This window comes from Passer domesticus, chromosome 4, assembly GCF_036417665.1.
Source record: "Passer domesticus isolate bPasDom1 chromosome 4, bPasDom1.hap1, whole genome shotgun sequence".
Lineage (NCBI taxonomy): Eukaryota > Metazoa > Chordata > Aves > Passeriformes > Passeridae > Passer > Passer domesticus.
In genome coordinates this window covers 71,777,821-71,799,647 of record NC_087477.1, presented here as the reverse complement: position 1 = coordinate 71,799,647, position 21,827 = coordinate 71,777,821, and the positions used below count along the sequence as shown (strand labels likewise).

The 21,827-nt window shown below is 43.3% G+C and overlaps 1 protein-coding gene and 1 long non-coding RNA gene across 3 annotated transcripts in view; one reads left to right on the top strand and one right to left on the bottom strand.

The window, feature by feature from the left end:
- Window positions 1-21,827, top strand: part of CRMP1 (collapsin response mediator protein 1) — a 49,277-nt gene that overhangs the window by 3,399 nt on the left and 24,051 nt on the right. For both annotated transcript variants that reach the window (XM_064418711.1, XM_064418712.1), the window contains exons 2-4: window positions 13,336-13,424; window positions 18,587-18,771; window positions 20,226-20,390. In XM_064418711.1, the coding sequence (XP_064274781.1) occupies window positions 13,336-13,424; window positions 18,587-18,771; window positions 20,226-20,390 (439 nt within the window). The remainder of the gene's footprint in view (window positions 1-13,335; window positions 13,425-18,586; window positions 18,772-20,225; window positions 20,391-21,827) is intronic.
- On the bottom strand, window positions 210-20,232 carry LOC135299529 (uncharacterized). Its single transcript, XR_010361508.1, has 3 exons — window positions 18,806-20,232; window positions 16,382-16,552; window positions 210-9,151 (listed from the first exon to the last, which is right to left on the bottom strand). It is a non-coding gene; the product is annotated as an uncharacterized LOC135299529 (long non-coding RNA).

Below are 21,827 nucleotides of genomic sequence, written 5' to 3'. Positions count from 1 at the left end.
TTGTGTTCTGTCTCCACTTGCTCCCCCGCCGCCCAGGCGGGGCTCAGCGCTGCGTGCTCGCTCCATCCCGGGGCGGGGAGGGAGGGAGGGCCGGCGGGGGGCTCGTCCCGGCGCTGTCGGGGCCGGGGCCGGGGGTACCGCCCTCCCGAGGAGCCGGGCCCGGGGAGGCTCGGCCGCCGGGCGAGGCAGAACAAAAGAGGGAGGGGACCACCGCAGCACAACGTGCCCCTGCCACCGCCCCCCGCAGCGGGCAGGGGCAGCGCAGCCTCGGCGGGGCAGGGGCGGTGGGCCGGGGGGAGGCACAGGGTGCGGAGAAATGGGAGGTGGGCGAGCGTGGGCGTGGGGGGAAGCGTGGAAAATCAAAGAGCGCCATGATGCCGGCACCAACACCTCTGCGCGCTATTAATACATCAGGCGTGGTGGGAATCAGAAGTCAAAGAGTTAATCATAACCATCCTCTTCTATCGGCGCCTGTCTCCCGCTAGATGCTTTTGTACCCGAGCAGAGAGAGCTACAATAGGGCGTGCTTTCCATGCCAGAAAGAAAGGACTTGGGTTCTTTCATACAGTTTATGCTTTCCCTTAATACACACGATCTGGGTATATAGGGGCTGAGATAAAGAACAGGCAGAGCTGGCGGATAGGGGTGTGGTGCGGGAAATCGCAGCCGGAGCTTGCCCGCACGGCAGAGGTTTTCCCCAGCACCGGTGTTGGTCTCCAGGTGTTGCTTTCCTCTTGGGGGACTGGGTCAGTGGATGATGGGGTCACTGTTGCTGTGGCACCTGGGGTAGAGATGAGCGGGGAAGCGGGGTGAGCTCCCGTGTTGCTTGGGTTCGTGGATTTTTCCCTGGAAAGCCGGCACGGTGTGACGCGGGGCGAGTTTCGGTGTCTGGAGGAGCGGGCTGCCGGGTGGGTGTGGCACCTTCCCGAGCAAACCCGGCGCTTTTCGGCGTTAGTGCTGCCAGTGCTACAAAGCCTGTAAGCTCCTCGAGCCTTTCTCCTGTACAATAAAAGCATCCTTCAGTCAAAATATCTGATCGGGAGGGAAACGACATCCTTCTAAAAGCTGAGTTTAATGATAGCGAAGTGCCGCATTTATGCAGGTTTCCACTATCAACAGGCAGCAGTGCCTGGTGGCCAGGGCTGAACCTGGGTGCTGCAGTGGCTTTTTGGGTGATGGCTCCTCTTGCCTCGTTCCTCAGTGCGTTGTGTGACTTACAGTTACTCAGGGTATGTCTGGGTCGGGGGAGATCCTGGTTACCCTCTGGGTGAGTGTCAGGTGCTTTGTGCATGGCTCAGTCTTCATTTGAACCTGGAGTGTAACATGGTCACACCCATAGCAAGTTCTTTGCTCTCAGTTCGGAGTAGAATGAGAAACTGGAAGAATTAGGAGTCTGCCTTAGAATCAACAGTTCCTTTTAATTTCATCACTTCTCACAAAATTTTTTTTTCTCTGTGCTGTGGAGAGGATTGCTGTGAAAAAGAAAGCCCAAACCTCAGCCTTTTCTCTTCAAAATGGGATGTGCTGAAGCTTCTATAAATAAATATGCATTAGCTTTACTGTTGAGTTTTGTGACCAAATCAAAGGCATAAATTAACATTAGTGAAGTTGGCAGGCATCAGGGGCTGGACTGTTTTTGGTTTTTTTTACACTTCTGGCCCTTCTCCTCCAGCAGAAGCAAATCAGGCACTTTGTGTCAGACCTTGTACACACTGCCTGTCCCACAAGAACCCACAGCATCTATCCGTGTGTATCTTCTGAAGCCCCATTCCAGTGTGGTAAATTAGATGTTTCATCCGGCCACTAAGGAAATACATTGTAGCTTCAAGTCTTCTGGGCTCTAAGAAATTTGATAGCTCTATAGAAGTATGCAACAACAGTGATGATGAAATAATATAAAAATGTCATTTGTCATTCCCCCACTCACACTCCTGGGTTTTGGAGCTACACCGGCTCCTGGGTTCTATTGGAGAAGTGAGAAACTAATTTGTGTTGGTGTCCTGGGTGCTGATACTTTGCTGTGGATTTTCCAGTACCAAGTCTGTGTTACTTGCATGGGGCCAGGAGCTGTCCTGAGCACACAACAGCAACACCCAGCAACAGCATCCAGCCACAGGCACTGCAGTCAGCAGTCAGTACCTGGCCAAAACTTCCTTCTGGAATCAGGTCTGCAGCATCAGGAACTAGGAAGGAAGAGGCAGCAGCTGGTTTCACCTCTGGTCGGTGTGGAAGCAGATACCAGGGATGACAACCCTGTGATATTCTGTCTGGGTTACTGCTTTTGGTGCATGTGGCCGTAACTTCCTCCTTGTGCTTAGTCTGACTATGCCTTGCCCCCTGAGTCCTTCAGACAGCAGGGTCTGACTGATAGATAGCCCCTGCACCTCTTTTACCCAAAGCAGCTTTATTCCTGCTTTCCCTTCTCCCCCTGCTCATGGTAAAGACACTGTTGCGCACATCCCTTTTTGGCCCTGGGCATCTCCCTGCTCTCATTTACCAATCTGCACCATTTGTTGTAATTTCATCTGCCTCTTTTTTTCTTTCCATTTCAGTGTGAAAATTCATTCTTCTTGCATTTTATCTCATTTGTCCTGCTGTCTGTTATGCATCCCATGCAGCATCCAGGTTTGCTGTTAGTGGAGCACCAGCACTGTGCCAGTGTAAGGTCCCATTCAGTTGTGAGCCAGACTGGAGAAACTGGGCCCTTGTGTGTAACTGCAGTGGGAGGGGAAGGACCTCTGTATTTGAAGCACCAGAGCAGTCTGGGGATGTATAATAGAAATGCATTGAACCAGTAAGTGTAAGCACTTCAGTGATGTCTTCTGCACTGTATTGAAGTCCTTGGCAGGTGGGTTTCAAACCCCTGGTTCAGGAGTGTTAGCTGGGGGTGGAGCAGGGTGTGCATGGTGTAAGGGTGGTCAGGAATGCAGGAGCACTTAGCACTTTTCCCAGCCCTTGTAGTATGGACAGCCACCACATCCATTGCCGAGGTGTTTTTGTGCAAGAGGTGGCAATCTTTTGTGCTTTGGTTGTGCAGGATGTTCTCATGCAGACCAGAGTTTTCAGGATATACCCCCCAGCCCATTGCTTTTAACATCACTATTATACTCCTCTTGTGCCACGTATTACAGGGAATCAATGGAGATGATGACACGGAAATACCTGTTGCAAATTATTTTGGCTTCTGTGTTTTGGTAGCAGTTGGCAATTTTCAAGCAAGGCCTGAGCTTAGATGAACTTAGAATTGTACCATGGTTTAAAAAAGGCATGTGGCATGTTCAATGCCTGTGACAGGACACATTTGTTCCAGCAGCAACTGCACCCATTAAAACATAATCTCTGTGAGATCAGTGAAGAGGAGGTGTGAACACAATTCTACTGAGCAAAGGCAGAATAGCTAGTCACCAAAGCAAATGCAAGGAGGCATTTGGGAGAGGAAAATGGTGCCTGAATCCCTTGGAAAAAAAAAGGGAATCATCTTTCTGGGTATGGTCCAAGGATTGGCATATGAGTGGGGAAAGGCACTGCTGGTCCTGAGCTGACAGACTGTAAAGCACAGGGAGACAGAGAGCATAAAAATGTGATGTTACAGACCAAGGATCTCACTACTAGCATAACAAGAAAAGAGAATAGAAGATCTGGCACTACATGAGAAAAAAAAAAAAACAGATGCAGAAAAATGGGGAGACTGAAGAGATTCAGAGGAGTGCCACTGAGAATAATTTTGCTTGTTACATTTAGAATTGGTATGAAGAAAGATGAGAAGTAAGTAGGCTTCAGTTGAAGATGGCAGAATACTTTGAGAGAGAAAAAATTCATTAATCTGGATTTCTGCTGTGTGACACACTGCTTCAGGATGGAAACTCTGTTTGGTCTGAACAAGGTGCTGGGATAATGTGTGGTGTTTTGGTGTGAGACAACAGCAGTGTGAGAGCTGCCAGCCTGTTCATTTTGGACACCAGAGGGGACAAATCCTACTAATGCAGGACGTGGTAAGTACCTGGAATGGTGGACCAAAGTCTGTGTCTAGGTTTGGATTTATTCTGCATCTCCCCTGTGTTTTTTTTACCACCCACCTTTATTTAACACAGCTACATAAAAGCTACACTCAGATTGCTCTGTTACTTGCCAGAGGTGTTTGAAAAGCCTCCTGAGGGCTGGGCATGGGAACACTGCCTCATGTTACTATTCTGCTCTTGGTGCAAGATTTTGGCTGATTTAGACAGCACTTTTTGTCCTGTTTTAAAACACCAAGGCCTGGGACTTCTGGATGCCTTCTTACTCTTGAACATTTGCTTAATCCTCAAAATTACACGTTCCCACGTGTGTCTGTTTAACAGACTTGTCCCCTTTCAGTTTACTCATCTGTCAGTGAAGTGAATTCACATGGTGTAGTGGACTGGACTTCAGCCTGGCAGCTCTGGGGATGCTTTAGCTGCTTCACTATAAGTTTTTGGTCTTCCAGCCACCATTTCCATGATTCTGTGACACATCTTTCCCTTTCTTTTTTCTATAGGAGAAAAAGTGGCTACTTTTTCCTTTGTCAGTTCCATATGGTGACTTAAATTACATTCAGAGTAGGTCCTTCTGGGGACATTTCTATGGAGACTGAAACCTTTAGCAGAGGGACAGAAGGAAGGTTTGGGGCAGTGATTCCTTTAACTGCCAAAGCAAGTTCATCAGTCAGTGCCCTCAGCAGGGCATAAGTGCCACCACATCAGAACTGAGCTGTGGTTTGCTGGAGGCCAGGCAGGTTTGGAAAGGGGACAGTGGCTGTCTGTGAAGACATCTGATGCAGTGGGGTGCTTGTCTGAATCTTCTTGCAAGTGCTGAGAGAACTGCTGCCAATGAACCACTTTTCTGATGAGAGACCAGGATCTGTTGTCTGATTTCTTTCAGAATCAAGAATTAGTTGAGTGGTAAAAGCGTGAAACTCCCATTTTCATTTAGAGGAGCCAGCAGAGACCACTGGCTTGTGAAGCACTTGGGAGTTAGTCGAGATAAACTTGGGGTTTGTACATATGAGAGAGATAAATGCTTTTGTTTGTATGAGAAAGAAGGAATAGAGATGAGCAGCAAAATAATTTGCAGGTTTCTAATCTTGCTACATGTCCAGATGGTGGCCTTGTCCCCTGAAGCAGAGATACTTTGGGATTGTTTGTTTGTCACAAGACAAAAGTTTTCATCTGTGGCTCATGTCCTAATGAGTTTTAAGATGTAAGGTATTGTTTATGAATAATAAATGTTCCTGCTGACTTCAGTGAAGTCTACACTCTGTAAAATCTCCTATGTGTAATAGTGAGGACCCCGGTGGCTGGCTAGAGAAGTAGGCAGTGCTCAGAATGAAGAGGCTGTGGAAGGGAAGTCAGGGCTGATGCCATGTGAAGTGAGGCAGCAAGCATCACAACTTGCTCTCACTGGCAGAAAAAGTAGGTATGTGACACAACATGACAGCACAAAGTGTCTGAGTGCAAACAATGCACATGGTATCCACTGCATTTAGCTGATCATGAATTGTCATTGCTAACATCATCTTAAAGGCATTTTCTACTATTCTGTTTCCTGTGCATCCACCTGCTCTGTCAGAGGAGGGATTCCATATGGTCTCTTAGTTGGATTTTGACTGTGATTGGTGCCAAGTCAGATATGTCCCAGTCACCTGATGCAGGTTTCTGATTAGAACTTAGATAAAACACATTTTCAGTTCAGTGGCCTAGAGAAGTCAGCCATGCTGTAAATGACTGTTATTTTCTTCCCAAGTTTAAGCTTTCCTATGAATGGCTTGCTGGGATTTTGAGATCCCCTTTAATTGACATAACCTGTGTAACCCAAGGGATGGGTATAGCAATATACGATGCAATGGTTTCAACCCTCCAGCCCCTGCTTAAATGAAACCCCTGCTGATGCCAATGAATATTGTCATCAATAAGATGTTTGTTGTCCTTCCCTTCTAAAAGCCAAGCAAAGATGACATTTTCAGTGAAGAAATCCCCATGGAGTTGGTAGCTGTAGGAGTAGCCCCTTTAGAGTGGGTGATTAAGCAATGAAACTGCCTGCTGAATAGGAAGCCAGGTCTCAAAAGGGGAAACAAAAGAACATCAGATCTCTTAAATGAATAAAGATGAATGAATACATTGGCTACGGACCAAGATACAGCACTACTACAATCAGCATAATCCTTCCTAAATTAATTGCCATATAGTAGAGTGGATCTGTTAAGAAAAGAGCCTTAAAAGCAGGATTCTCCATTAGTGGCCTATCGGAAATGATGCCTCAAGGATGGAGTGTTTTACAAGGAATTCCCAGAGTTTATTCAGGGTTCACCCTCGCTAAAAGCCACTTCCAATGGAGGGTAATCTAGATGTGAAATTCAAAAAGAGGGATATTGCTGATTAAAAGCAGATCTTTTATAAGCAGACAGTACTTCATGAAATCCCATTTACAGCTCTTTGATCCTTATGAAAGGTTTTTAAGCAAACATTCCTCTTGGGAAGGATATCTTTCTTCTTTTGCCATTAAGTTTTAAAGTGTTCCTTATTTGTAAGTACTTTGCTTAAAGTGAGGTAATTTAACTGTTTTGTATCACAGCTGGGTCTGAATCTGACCAGCTCTGACAAAAGACCACCAAATATACCCACACACACTCAAAAAAATAAATCTTGTATATTGTATATTGTGGGAAATAAGTCTGCAAGAATGAGTACATAGAAGCACAGAGGGGCTCTGAGTGTCTTCTTCCACTGTTTGCCAGTGGGTCTTCAGCCTTTGAATAATGACTTCCTTGCAAAGATTCTTGTGGAGATTTAGATAATCAAGGAGAACAGAAATATCAGCCTGTGTTTGTTACCTTCCCTCTGAACTGAATTCTGTGTCTTTTGTAACTCTCGGTGGACTCTTTAAAACCTTAGTAACAAAGAATTCTGCCTCTCAAATGCTAAAAAATTAATGTCTTGCTTGCAAGTGTGATAACATAGCTTAATGGCTTTTTATGTCTATTGCATTTGGTCTGATGCCTTTTAAACCACGTGCCTTTATAGACAGAGAACTGAAGTGCAGGTGGATTGAGAATTTAAACTGTTTTCGAATGGCTATTTAGCATAAAATCCTTAGTCATCTTCAGGGCTCTTGACTAATCTGGCTTTTAGAGAAAACAGCCATTGTTTGTCTAGAGATGTATGGACAATGTTATATTCTAGTAAGTCCTTACAATTACACAGTGGGTGAAATCACTGCTGAGTGTTTCCTCACCCTCTAAGCATGGAAAATCTGGGTTTGAGTGTTGCAAAGACTTTTTTGGTTGGCAAAAGCTGCAATGCAGCAATTCTAAAGGTCCAAACCAAGAATTAAGCAGCACAGCACTTAGACCTGTGTGCTGAATAAATTATCTGAAGTGAGTTGTATATAAATGGTAAAGCAAACTGTAAATAATTAAAAATATATGGTTCACTTGATTTAGAGATGAAGATCTAATAGGAAGATGTTCCATTTGTGGAAGAAAAGGAAAAATGTAATAGCATATATTGGAATTGCAGTCTGGACAGATGCTGCTGTTTGATGGAAACACTATTCCATTTCTTGGACTCTCTTGGAATCTTTCTGTATGCCTAGAATACATAATGGCTTTCTTTTTTTTTTTTTTTTTTAAGCTCCATCTTGTATGAAAGATTCCTGCATAGGTATCGATGCTGTGAAGAAGTGTGTGGTTTCTATAACTTGTGCTGCATTGTATTTTGACACACTGCACCAATTTTAAATACTGTTTGGTAAATCTTATGGCAGTTTTATTTTTTCTGTTACTGTGTTTTAGTAGTCCCAAGAAGCAGATTTGAGAACTGCATGTCTAAAAGCTATTTGAATTTTGTTGTGTATTTTTAGATACCACAAGCTCTGGGGGGAGTGGGTGAATGGGAAAAGGCTAATTTTAAATTTCTTTGCAACTGTTCTTGCTCTAACATTTGGTTTGTAATTTCGAATAATCCACAGCAAAGCGATTTTCCGCCCAAGGGAATTTGGTTTCATTTGTATCTGCATGGAGCCCTGTGCAGGACTGGGGACCACGGCAGGGCTCAGGCTCGTGGTCCTGAAGGTCGGTCAGATGCTGCTTCTCTCTGCTGGCCTTTTGCCATTGGTGTGCATGAAAATGTGGACACGCTTCACAAGAGCTGAGCCAAGCTGATTCAGACCCCAGCAAAACAGTCAGTTTGTACAAAGTGTGCCAGTCTCCAGCTTACAGATGTTCCGTGTTGCTCTTGCTGTAGTGGAAACAATAGTTGTGAGGGAGCGACAGCCGCCGCCTCCAGTCTGAGCAGCCCGCCCCTCCTCCTGCAGCACACGAGCCGCGTTTGTGGCATCTCCTTCTGCTGCCATGAAATTGCTGTCATGTCACAGACTAAGCTCTGCAGCTTTGCTGCCAGGTTAAGCAGGAGAAGCTAGACTGTGATTAGGAAAAGATCCCCAGGGAAGCAGTGTGCAGGGTTTGAAGGTGAAGGGCTGGGAGTAGCAGGAATGGCTGTATCATACTCGGCAGTGGGCTGAGGCGAGAGGTGCCAGAGCTGCAGGGGGCACAGCAGATATGCATCGTGGCTGAGCTGATGCTGTGTCATGGCCAGGCACAGAACTCCGAGGCAAACAGCATTGCAGCAATGCAGTTGCATCATTGCAATAGTGATGGGCGGAGAAGAAACACCTTGGCTCCCACACCCTGCAGTGGCTGCGGAGCATGGGTTTACAGTGTGCTTTCTGCATCTCCCTTGTCAATGAGAGCAGGGCTTTTTACCCCTTGCATCTTGGCATCCCATGAACTGTTCAATGTAATTCTCCCTCTCTGTTTTTCCATGTTCCTGCTGTCTGTCTTTGGCAGTCTGGAGCAAGGAGAGGGTCCTGACAGCTTCTTTTGGCTTGCAGTGGGAAGAGGTGGGCTGGCAGCTTCTTGTGCCAGGCAGTGCACTGAAGGCTTGGTATGGAGCCCTTGGAGCTCAGCAGGCAGGGAACCAGTGCCTGAGGCACCTGTCAGCTGAATGGAAGAGTGGCAGCCACTCTAGAAAGGCTGGCAGTGTTGTCACTTCCTGAGCTGAGTGATGAGCACCTGAGGGTCAGTGACTGGCTGAGGGTACCTCTGGGAGCTGGGTGTTCTTCCTCATGGAGATTACAGCTGGGAAGGAGAAATACAGGTCAGCAGTGCCAGGATTAGTTCAGGAACTTCAGGCCACTCCTCCCTTCCTTCACTGCTTTCCCCAGGGCACTGCAGAGTGTGTCTCTCCTCTGAAATGGGGAGAAGAGGACTCTGGTCCCTAGTTTACCTGAACATTTGTCACTTGGTAAGAAAATTGCAAGCAGTCTGCCTGACATTATGCCCTGGTAAATAAATGGCCCCATGTCACACACAGCCTTCTGCATGCCCAGGGAGGTTAATACACTTCCCAGAGCCTGTGTGTGCCCAGATTTCTGTTCAGGATTTCACTGCAGCAAGGACCAGTGACCTAAACCAGTGCAGGCTCACCCAGGCTCCTGTGGCTGTCCCTGAAGCCTGTGCTTAGGCTGTAGCAGGGAATGAATACTGCATGTGAGCCAACCATTTGTATGAAATCTTGTTTCACAAAGAATACAACAAATTGCTTGTCAATATTAATCTGTGCCTCCTTTCTAGTAATTTATTTTTGTGTCATTTTTCCAGCCTATTCATGAAAGTGCATCTCTGTGGTCTGTGCATCCAGGCGTTGGGTACTGCTGCTTTGGCTAAGGACAAGCCAGCCCTGGTCTGGAGCAGGGTGTTTGAGGCAGTGCTGGTTTGCTTGGGCACAGTGTGCTGCTGAGGTGTCCACAGGGCACCCAAACCCCACCTGGGCTGCTGGGGCCCATCAGCACCATCTGTCTCAAGGTATTCTACTTTGCAGCAATCTGTAATGTGTCCTACACTTGGCAGATCAAGCTGGCTGGGAGATGTTCCAACACAACTATTTTTCTTCTGGATTTGCTGATATGCTGGAATGGAAGCATGCTAGAGCTGTTTCCACAGCTCTCAGATTCTGATGAAAGCTGGGCAGGGCTCCACAGCACTGTCCCCAGTGGCTTGGCAGCCTACCTGGGGTTGTGTGGTTTTTTGGCAGCCTAGTCTTCCATGACTTCCTGTGCCCAGGAGCAGGAAGGAACCTTAGCCTCAGGTGCAGGATGGCTCTTGCAACAATTCTGAATTTTTTGTATTTTCTTCTGAGGTGTAAAAAATGAAAATTTTCAAAGGCTCTATGAAGTGCAGGTGTTTATTCTCTATCAGAATTTCTCACACCCTCCAAAATTCTGAACAAGGTGAGAATTTGTAGCTGAATGTTCAGTAATCCTTTATAGACCGAGGCCTAGTTTAATAGCTGGCTCCATAACTTGAGTTCTTTCTTAAGACTGCACTTGTATCTTTTTTAGATTAGCTTATTCTAATACCTAATTTTGTTATTTACATATTTATATCTATATGTAAAAACATTTAAAATCCTTATGTCTACAGTTATTTTTCTGGAGCTGCTCTTCAGCTTTTAGTCTGTTTTATTTTCCTTGCCTGTTACATTTATTTCTACTTATTATGCATCTTCTCCTTATTTAAAATAAATGAAATGTAGAACTTGATGAGGGTGCAGATTTTTTCACTCCTTAGCAGTGACAGATGCAGTGCTCTGGGAACACTGCCTGCCTCTATTAGTAAGCTTGTGCCTCTTGTAATTGGACCATATTAATGTTTAGGAAGGCAATTGAATGAGCTTAAAAAGAGCTCACAAGATGGTGGTCCCTGCAGGTCAGCAGGCATCGTAGTGAATCATCATAGTGAGGAGGTGCAACTGCCAGCACGTGGCCAAGTAACTTATTCCTATTCCTGCTGCTGATTCACAAGTCCTGCTGCAATTACAAGTGACAATAGACGGGCTGGGGAGAAAACAGGGAGCCTGCTCTGGCAAATTCCAGATGGAGGACTTGCATTCATCTCTGTTCTCTAATGAGAGGGTGACAATGTCTGAGGCAGGTCCTGGGGACATATGTCATCACAGTTCTGTGCCTTGGTTCCCCCCCCCCAAGGTCATGTGGCTCTGCAGCACATGGAGAAGAGCTTCAGACCTGCTGTGTGCTTACTCTTTTGTTGTGCATTGTATTTAAAATGTCTTTTCCCCCCCTTCTTCCTCTCTTAAAAGTGTCTGTTTCTCCCTTTTTCCTTTTTCTAGAATGATACAGAGGGCAATAAAAGCTTTGAACCTGCAAAATTGTTCAAGAACAAGCTAAAAAGTAAATGTGCATTGTATAACAGAGGTTACATTGTAACACCCCTAGCTCTGCCTTAGCTCTTTTTCATGAACAGTTTTTTTAGAAATTTATTGGTTTTGTTGTTCTGGTTTTGTAGATTAAGAATATATAAACTTGTTTGTTTTCTAAAGTGGGAACTCAGGACATTCATAGTTTATATGCCTGAGTCATGCTGTAATTAAAGCAGGAATTGAATCTGGACTAAGTAGTATAAAACATGGACAAACTGGAGATTCTGAGTTATTGTCTGGTGAGCCAAGGAAATAATTTATAATAAATGGCTATTTTTATGTATGAATGGGAAAAAATGGTTCTGACTGCTTTAAGAGTTTTCCAGCATTCACAGTCACTTGGTAAAATTCTTTCCAAAAGTGTTATGTACTTGTCATGGTTTAACCCCAACGGGCAATTCAGCCCCACTTGCTCAGTTCTCCCTGAGCCCACCCCACTGTGGGATGGGGGAGAGAATTGGAAGGGTAAAAGTGAAAAAACTCTTGGGTTGAGATCAAAACACTTGGATAATTGAAATAGAATAATCATAATAATAGTAATGATAACAATGCAATTGGTAGGAAAATAAAAAAGAGAGATTAAAAAACCAAAGAAGGACAAGTGATGCACAATACAGTTGGTGACCACCTTCCTATTGATGCCCAGCCAGTCCCCAAGCAGTATTCCCCCCATCAAACTCCCCCTGAGTTTTTATTGCTGAGCATGATGCCATATGGTATGGAATATCCCTTCGGTCAGTTTGGGTCAGCTGTCCCAGCTATCCCCACTCCCAATTCCTTGTGCTCACCCAGCCTCTTTCCTGGTGATGAGCAGGGACATTCACTCTCTAAGCTCTGCACAGCAACAGCTAAAACATCCTTGTGCTATCAGCACTGTTTCCAGCACAAATCCAGCCCCATAGTTGCTGTGAGGAAGATTAACTACCCCCGCTGAAGTCAGAAGAGTTATGGACTTGTCCTATCTTTGGGTAGGTGGTAGGAGGCTGGCATTTCCAGTATGACATCTTCAATAAGAGAGTTTAAGTACTGGTTTTCTGAAATATGCTCTGGTAAAATCTGTTTCCTATAAAATGTAGTTTTTGAGAGCAGAATAGAACCATTTGAATAGAGAAGAATATAAGCAGACAACTGTTGTGAACAGTAACTCTTGCAGACTGGATATTTTGAACAGTCCTTCTTGGAAAAAAAAAAGTTTTCTTCCTGGCACTTTAGAAAATACCAGGAGGGGGTGGGTCTTTGTGCTGTTTGTGTGATATTTCAGGTGAACCAAACTTTGGAGCCTGCATTCTGTTCTCATGCATGGAGTGAGTGAGATATGACATGGGCAGTCTCAGCACAGAGTGTGCCCAATTCACCAACAGCCTTTGCCCTGCAGAAGTCACAAATTGATTACAATGAATTCTTCATGCTCACTACAAACTGTGCTCAACTGTGGGTCTGTACCACAGTACAGGAGACAGGAGCTGTGGGCTGTGTCACTTGGCTGCTGCACAGGAGTTGCTCCTGCTGAGCTGGTGTTGAAGGAGCTTCCCTGATGAGGAATTTCTAAGTGGCAGGGCTAAGCAGCCTCTTAGGACCTTGTGCCTCCCCATTCAAAGCTTGGTTACTTTTCCAGAGGTGCCAAGGCTGCCAAGTGAGCTCAGCCTGGCCATTGCAGTGTTGGGCAGCTTCTGCAGGCTTCTCTTTCCCTTTTGGCCCTTGCACTGTGGGGTGGTAAAAGAGGAATGCAGTGGTATTTCAGATGTTTCTATGTGCAGTGATTGCTGCTTTGAGCAAAATGAACTGAGATGACGATGAGGTCTCATGTTTCAAAAGTCAGGAATAAACTGAAACTCTCCTGAAATAGGATGACACTATCATATCCACTGAAACAATCAATGAAACTACCCTGTCCACTATCTGTGTACCCACATGAACCCACCTTTATATAGAGTAGTGTTTGATATTAATGGCTTTCTTTATAATATGAGCATATTGGTTATCATATACGTTATTACGTTTATTTATTTTGACAAACCCATATTTTCCCTTTTTTTTCCTCCAGAGTGACCGACTGCTCATTAAAGGTGGAAGAATTATCAATGATGACCACTCCTTCTATGCAGACCTGTACCTTGAAGATGGACTTATAAAGTTGGTTTTTATTAAATATTGCTTTTTTTGCATGCGTGTTAACATAGACTACTGTGGTTTCTTCATAGTGCTGACTCAAAATCTTATACTGACTTAAAATCTTTTGTAGGCAGAATCTCAGTGACCTCTAAATGTGAGACTGTAGTTGAGGAGTGTTTAATTATTAAATTCTGCCATTTTATCTTCACTAAGATTAGATAAGTAGAAAATGTCTTTGCTGTAAATTGAAGATATTTGCTTTTCAAACAGTTCAATCACAGTTTCTTCCGAAATAGTTAAGGCAAATAGGCACTCTCAAGAAAAGAAGTAATGGTAAGGACAATGGAAACCTTTTGAGTCTATGAATGGCAGAAAACTCTCTACAGCTTTTCTCCCTATACCTAATCAGTGCAATTGCAGCCATGCTCTTAAGGCTTGTAAGGCACAGAAATCTGAAATATGCCCCATGTTGCATGGTGCAAATGAGGACCTGCCATGTCACAGTTGCCTGTTGGTTAATTCTGAACCACAGCATGTTCTGTTCCTATAATGTTGTTATGCATTGTTACACAATTAGAAAGAAAGTCCTGATTTATCAGGCTATAAAATACAGGAACTGGGAAAGTATTTGTTAGGTGAAAAATTTGAAATATGTGTTACTGATAGCCTGGGAAACTGTAACAGAGATGTCCATGTGCTCTGCTGGTCCTGCCTTGGCTGAGTGGAGATGAGGGTCTCTAAGGTTTGCAAAGTTATGTAGTGTATGAGCACTGTGATGTACACAAGGATCAAAGCCTTTTTCATGGTTGCTAAACACTTTCACTAGTGACCTAAGAAGCTTCATCTAAAGCGGCTATAATTTGATGCACAGAAATATAATTATGGTTATCTGGTAAATAATTAATTGCCTACTTGTTTTCAGAGCTCCTTAAACTCCTTTCAGAGCTCTTTAACATCAGATTAAAAGTCCAATTCTTTATATATCTGTGACTGCATATGTTATTATGATTCAGGTTGTTATAACAGAAAAAAATCTGAATACTTTCATCCATGGACTGTGCAGTTTTCTTTTTAATACTTTGCTCTGCCTTTCCATTTGTAGTGTTAATTGAAGTGGCAAAAGTGGTGAGGACACAAAATTTTGAACATGTATCTATTTTTAAAGCAATAGTTTGCCAAGTTGTAGTTTCTTTGATGTGTGTTTTTTCTTGAGTTTTTCTGTGGTTTTGTTAGTTCATGTGCAAATATTCTATTAACACTTGTGAGCATCAGAACTATTTAAACAACTAAATGCATGAGATGCTGAGAGCCTGAAACTGCTGTGACATTTTGGCTTTGATTCCAGAAATGCAGTGGTAGTTAGTAGGCACGTTAGCAATGCCAGTCTTTCACCTGCCCTTATTAAGTACATAGACTCCCTCTGAAATCCGTGTGTGGATCCATACCTCCAGGAAGTATCTCAGCTGCCCAAGCTAATTAGGGTTAATAATGATCAGACAGGCAAGATCTTAATTTTTAAGAAGCATTTATCTTCGCCCAAGGAGGCAAGTTCTCTATTTAGCACCCTGAGTTATGCCTGATGCCCTAGATTTAGATGACCCAAGATTTTTCTTTGAAAAATGTGCAAGAAGTCCTGCTCTGAAATAAATTGTGAGGGCAGCCTGCTAGGAGATGGGGTTGGGTTCTTACTGTGTTCAGATGATAAATTTTGCAACCTAAGAAAGCCCTGGGTTTGTTTGATCTCTGTTTCTTCAGGTGGAACTGCCCATTGTGTCTGAATATTTAACATCATTGTTAAATGTGGCTCAAGCTTGTTTGGAGCTGGACCTTGAAACTCAGTCATCCTCATTTCAGTTGATGCTACAACTTTCCAGCTGCAGATCCTGCTGATAATACAGAATTCTAACACAGAATGGAACAGACACCAAACCACTCAGCCCAGAATAGGCAGCAGTGTCCTGGTTTTACCGGGCTATAAAAGATCTGGGTTATTTTTCTCACTCTGAAATGAAAACTGTTTGGAAAAGAGAGGGTTGGGTTTCTCTTGCAGCCTAATGAAAATATTTGGGTATTTTAATGCTTTTAATGCAGATCATTCTGCAGAGAGGAAAGCAGATGTAACCTTGAGTGTGTTTGAAGATCAGCTATAGTTTGGAGGATGGTCGATGTTTCTTCCTGCCAATCTATGCTCAAACTGGCTCCCTAGGTACAAGGAGCAGCAGTGCATGTGGATTTTTCCTACCTGAAACTTAAGCCCTGCACACTCAGATGGCAGCTGAGAGGCACTTCTCCATTATCTAAATAGTATTTAAAATATTTGGTAATTTAAATTGGCATATAAATAATGTATTTTGCCTACATCTCTCCTGCCTCTGTTATCACATGAGGAAGTGAGCCCTGTGCCAAGTGACAGGTCATGGTCTGGTGCTTGCTGTACTCTGTTCCATCCCTGCCAAGGGGAAGGGTTGGGTCCCTCTGGGCTGGAGGGACAAACAAGTGGCAGGGTGGGGTCTGGGGGCATGATCTCCAGAGCTGGGCAAGTGATGAGTCAAGTTAGGGGGAACTTCAGATGCCTAAAAAAGGTCTGAGCTTGATAACTGCAGAAGCACCACCACAGAGTTCTGGTAGAGGTTTTCAGCTTCCTTGGATGAAGCTTAGGAAGAGCTGAAGCCTACTGTTTCTGTTGTGCTTTAATCAGCCCATGTACAACAGAATTTACCAACTTGTTCCACTGAAAATGGCAGACAGCATCAGTTTTCTGTGGGTCTGAGTTTTCTGGTTGCTGACATATGAGGAAACCAGCTCAATCATTTGACCAGAGTCTAGAATGCAGTTATCTGCACTGTTGTATTTTTTCACCCACAAGAAATAGAACTCCATTCTTGCTCCCATACACTTTGCATTAATGAGTGAGCAATTCAGGAATCCTGTCACATTATCTCCTACTCTCTGTTCTACTTGGACAGAATAAAAATAACCTTGAGCAGCAGCGAAGATCAGACTTCACCCAGCCTTAATCTTGATGCCAGGGCAAGAGATGAGGCAGGTTTCTGACAGATAGTAGTGCAGCATCATCCACAAAGGCCTTTGGTCCCGTGTCACTTCAACATGGATAATTTCAGCTGAGTAAGTTGTTACTCAACCATACACTGAAAATAATGAGCACTGAGTCATCAAAAAATTTCAATATATAGTTAGCACACTTTCACTTTGTTAGGACGTGTCTTCTTGAAGAGGAAATTGGTAGATACTGATTGTGGAAGAAAATAAAAATTAAATGCTTTTTTTGTGAAGGTTTTTATTAATATTATTCTCAGAAGGTGTGTTAATACTTGAAGTTCAGTTACTTCTTGGACATACTCAAAGGAGATGGGTCATAGTTAATTTTTTTCCCAGTTCCATTTCTTGGCCACATAAATGCTTTACAAAGGTAAAGGGTTGTTCTGATTAAAATCTTGGGGATAGATTTGACTAACGAAAATTAGTGCAACACCATTACTACACATGGATCTACCTAATTTTATGCAGGCACTGAATCTGTTCAGGGGTGCAGTGCCTTATGATATGCCTTTGCGAGGCACATTTTAAAACCGAGGAGCTGCTTGCAGCTTTTTTGTGCACTAGGATGTGCTGGGCAGCTGCTGTATTTTGCATCCAGGTTGGTTCCCTGTTTGTCAGGGAGTTGTTCACACCGTGCAGCTGCACACAGGCTCTGACAGTGCTGCACATGTTGATGACTGTTAGGTGCCAGACATGCAGGTGCCAGCTCTCTCCAGTTAGCCCTCCTGGATTTGTTCAGTGCTGTGACCCCATCCTGGGATGCCCATGAGGAATTTGCCCATGGAATGGCTGTGCTTCCCTCCAGCCAGCGCCCAGGGCACCAGGGGAGACGAGTTGCTGGAGGTGAAATTTTTGCATAGCATATGAAACAAATTCTTGACCTCCTGGGGTTATTTATTAACTCTGCCAGTTTGGCCAGATTCCAATGTGAATAATTATCCCCTTTTTAAAAATTTTCCCACTGGTTTCAATGAACAGTTATATTCACTTCTGGTTCTACCTTATCACAGTTGGCTGTTAATCAGTTGCTGTGTTTTGAACTGTAGGTGGGAGTTGCCTTTTAATATGGGGAAGCAGATTCAGCAGCTCAGATGTTTGAGGTATTTATTTAGCTGTGGATAAAAGTTGTTTTATCCAGACAAAAGAAAATTAGGACCAGGGACTCAGTGTCTGTAATATGAGATAAACTGAGTGAACTTTAACTACCTTACAGTTACCTCTAAGCCCAAATATATTGTGGTGTAACAGTGCAGAGACATGGCTTCCCCACAGACCCCTCTTCCTGTCTGGCACCATGCAAAGTAGACAATAAATTCTAGTGTGGCTTTAAAAGTTAAAGTTTAATTTATTTGTAATTGAGTCCATGAAGAATACAAGTATTTTGATCATAAATATCTTGAGTTTGATGTTGGTATGGGGGACAGATTAATATTTTTAATAGTGACAAAAAAATATTCTGCTTTGAAGACCTGAAGGGAAAAAGATGGCAACAGCTAATTATAATTTTTCCACATAGTTATGCAGAATGTTTCACTGACTTTTAACTTCAAGACGAGGATGAAGAATATGGGATATGGTAGATTAAACATGTTTAGGTCTCTTAGCTGTGTATTTCTGTATCTTTAAATTTCTTTTTAAGGATAAATTTGCATTGCATGATGACAAAGTAATTATAAAATTACTATATGCCTTTTGCTTCTGCCATATATTTTTATAATTCCAGCTTGCTCCCATATTTGATCTATGTTTTCCTATTTTCTTTTAAGAACTTAATATACAAAACTGGAGCCCCCAAGAGAGCATTAAGTGTACATAATTTGAATTGTTTAAAGATAGACATCATATAAAAATAATCAATTTTTAATGCTGGTGCATTACAGCTCCTTTATTGGCCACTAGAGCCGTGCAAAGCAAACAGAGCTCACGGCTCAGCACGTCAGCTCTCCTCTGCTTTGTTCTGCTGTGCTGGGCAGGACAGAGGGAGCGTGTGCTTGAGCTTCACCTTGCCTTTGGGGCCCACCTCCTGCTGTATGGGCCCAGGCTCCCTCTCCCCTACATGCCTCAAATAGCTTTGTCCTCTGTGCTTTTCCAATAAAGTAATACTGGCTTTCCTTGCTGTGCAGGCAAATAGGAGAGAATCTGATTGTTCCTGGAGGAGTCAAGACCATAGAGGCTAATGGGCGCATGGTTATTCCTGGGGGAATAGATGTCAACACTTATCTACAAAAGCCCTACCAGGGGATGACTGCTGTTGATGACTTCTATCAAGGCACAAAAGCAGCACTAGCAGGGGGCACCACCATGATCAGTGAGTACCAGCAGAGCTATGTGGGGATAGGTACCAGAGGCTTCATTCTGATTTTCTGAGTTCTACTGCAATGAATCTTCAAATTTCTGGGCACTGTGTTTGAGATCCATTCATCATTGTTAACCAGGGTTGGCCTGAAAATGAACCTATCCTCAGAAAGAAATACCAGCATGTGGAATTGTCTCTTGGCTTTTCCTCTGAAATACAGAACAAGCACTGAGGGATAATGTATGTAATCTTGGGATTTTTGGGAAGCAGTGTAGGTAGTTCTGTAAGTATATGCACAGAAAATCTGACAAAGATCTGCTGTTCCCACCTACTGCCATTTCAAGAGGCATAGAAATAAGAAGATATGCTTTTTTATGAACTTGGATTTGGCAGCAGGAATTGAGGAAGACCTTAATAGAGGTCCCAGAGGAACATCTTTGTTGGTGAAGTGTTTCTAGTTGTTAAAGACTCTTCTTCTGTCTACAGCTGGTGGGACAAGATTTATCTCTTTCCTTCTGCCATGACTTGACTTTGGTTAGATGTTGTGAGGCAATTGTTCAGGTGCCATAAATTGTCTTGGCTTCCTTGTGGAGAGGAGCTTCCCAGTGGAGTTTTACTCCCATTGAATTGGGATGTGGATTTTTTGGATTTTTTGTTACCTATTACCCATATTCAGGCATCAGCTGAAAGACTCTTTGGCCATAGGCACAAAATGCACTGCTGTTCATTCCTTTTGTTAATAATTTTTTTCAGTCTGTGCTCTTCAGTTGAGTATTCCTGTGCAGAGTTAGGCTTGCAGGTGGCACTGGTAAGCCCATGTTGATTTGTTTTCATACTAACTAGCCCTGCAGAGAGGAGTACCTATGCATAAGTAGTCATGCCTTGGTGTCAGTGGATGGTGTGGCACCCTTAGAGGCAGAAAGCCTTGAGGCAGGGCATTCAATGGACTGTATAGTGTGATAGTGTTTGTGCTCAATGCCACTCCAGTTCAAACCTTTGGCTGTATTCCCAGTTTTGGCTGCTGAGAAAACATTGAACATCTGCACTGATGTGTTGGTAGGGCAGAGTGGGCCAGTTCAGTGACTGTGAGGCACTGGTTAATTATTGTGTTTACTGTGAAATACATAGAAATGGACACATCAGACAAGAACTACAGTGAGGGCCAGAACCTATGGTCTCTTACAATCCAGTAAGGGGAAACACCAATGTTTGCTAAACTGTGAGGTGTTTGGCTCCCCCTTTGTGTGTCTATTGATGCTGCACCAAGCAGGTTGCCAGACTCATCTTTAGTATAGACTGTTCACAAAGTTGCAGCAGGACCTGGCTGACACCCCAGTGTTACAGTCAGCACACAGGCTGCCTCCAAGGCTGCTGTTCTGGCTGAGGAGCTGCAGGACTGCTCACTCTGGAGAAATATGAACAGTGTGCATACTGTCCTGCTAACAGACACTCAATCTCTTTTTCAGTTGATCATGTGCTTCCAGAACCTGGATCTAGTTTACTGACCTCCTTTGAGAAGTGGCATGAGGCAGCTGATACCAAATCCTGTTGTGATTATGCTCTCCACGTGGACATCACCAGCTGGTATGATGGGATTCGAGAAGAGCTGGAAGTACTCGTGCAAGACAAAGGTTAGTGAGTGAAATGTAGTAATATTTTTTTGTTTTATTGAAATATCATATGGAGGTGACATTTTCAAGTATTTTAATGAATGCTTAGGCACTGCCTATGATGGCTAAGGTTCTTCACTACCTTGAACTTGTATTTTCACTTGCTGCTGTGTAAAATGGACCTAAAACTTTGTGGATATATATGACTTTTTCCAGTATAGACTTGGAAGATTAAGATGCTTACATTGTCATAAAAAATGTATTATTTTATCCTTGCTTGTATATGTGGAAATAAGAGATTGCATAGGTAGGTTTTTTTGAAGGTAAAACTCAAACATCAGTATTTAGGATAATCAGCCCAGTCACCTTAGAGCCTCTATTTAATGAATGAATGAAAATGAAACATTTCAAAGTAGTGGTTCAGGTTTTAACTAGACTGAAAGATTTGATTCAGCTGCCTCAAATTAAATCTGAATATGAAGAGCACATGGGACTGTGAAAATGTCACTACAGGCTAGATCTCATTTCACAGCTGTGACTTGGAATAATTTACTTGCTGAGACTTGATTTTTAAAATTAAACATACCTGTATTTTTAGAAAAAAAAATCCAGTTATTAGAAAAAAAGATGCTAAAGTTAGGTATCTAATATTGAAAAAATGCCCTGATTTTCTCAAGTGCTTCTCTGCTGGCTTTCCCTGAAGTTACTAGAAGATGCCATGTTTCAACACTTGGGGAAAAAAAAAAAAAAAGTCACTTACTTAGGAATCTAAGACACTTCTATGGGTTTGACACTTCTATGGTGTTCAATTATCAGACCTACTATCATGTGAGATGCTATCATGAGAGGTTACCTTACCTGGACTCCAACCACCAATTCAGAATAGCACAGATGAAACCTCTCCTAAATGCATTTCCACACACACAGGCTCAATGTGGCAGTCTCATATATGGAGGGCATCTTTGTGGCACCAGATATCTCTGTGTGGGCAATGGGATCTAGCCTTCAGAAGATCCTAACTTAGATCTTGGTCCTTGAAATTGTGCCTGACAGCTTGTATTTTCTTTGCAGAATCATATATTTTCACATGTTTTTCATCTTCTACTTTCCTTGAAAATGTATGGATATTAATTAGGGAATATTTTCTGAAATGGCGTGTGGTTTCCATGGGCAAATCAGAATGACTCTTCTCTTGGGAAACCTAAGTGATATGTATATGTATATAGTATATGCAGCATCCTTTGTAATGCATAGAGCTAGTGTTGACTTAGATGTGAAAGGTTCTCTTTATAAAGGTACTATCAAAGTAGAAAAAAAAGCAAAATGCTATTTTTGAGTGAACAGTTGTTTGCTGAGATGCCATGGAGGTTATGGGCATGGGGGAGTTTATTCCATGTCACAGGATGCTAATAGTACATGTGCTGTGTAACCAGATTTTAGGCAAGAAAACACTCCTAT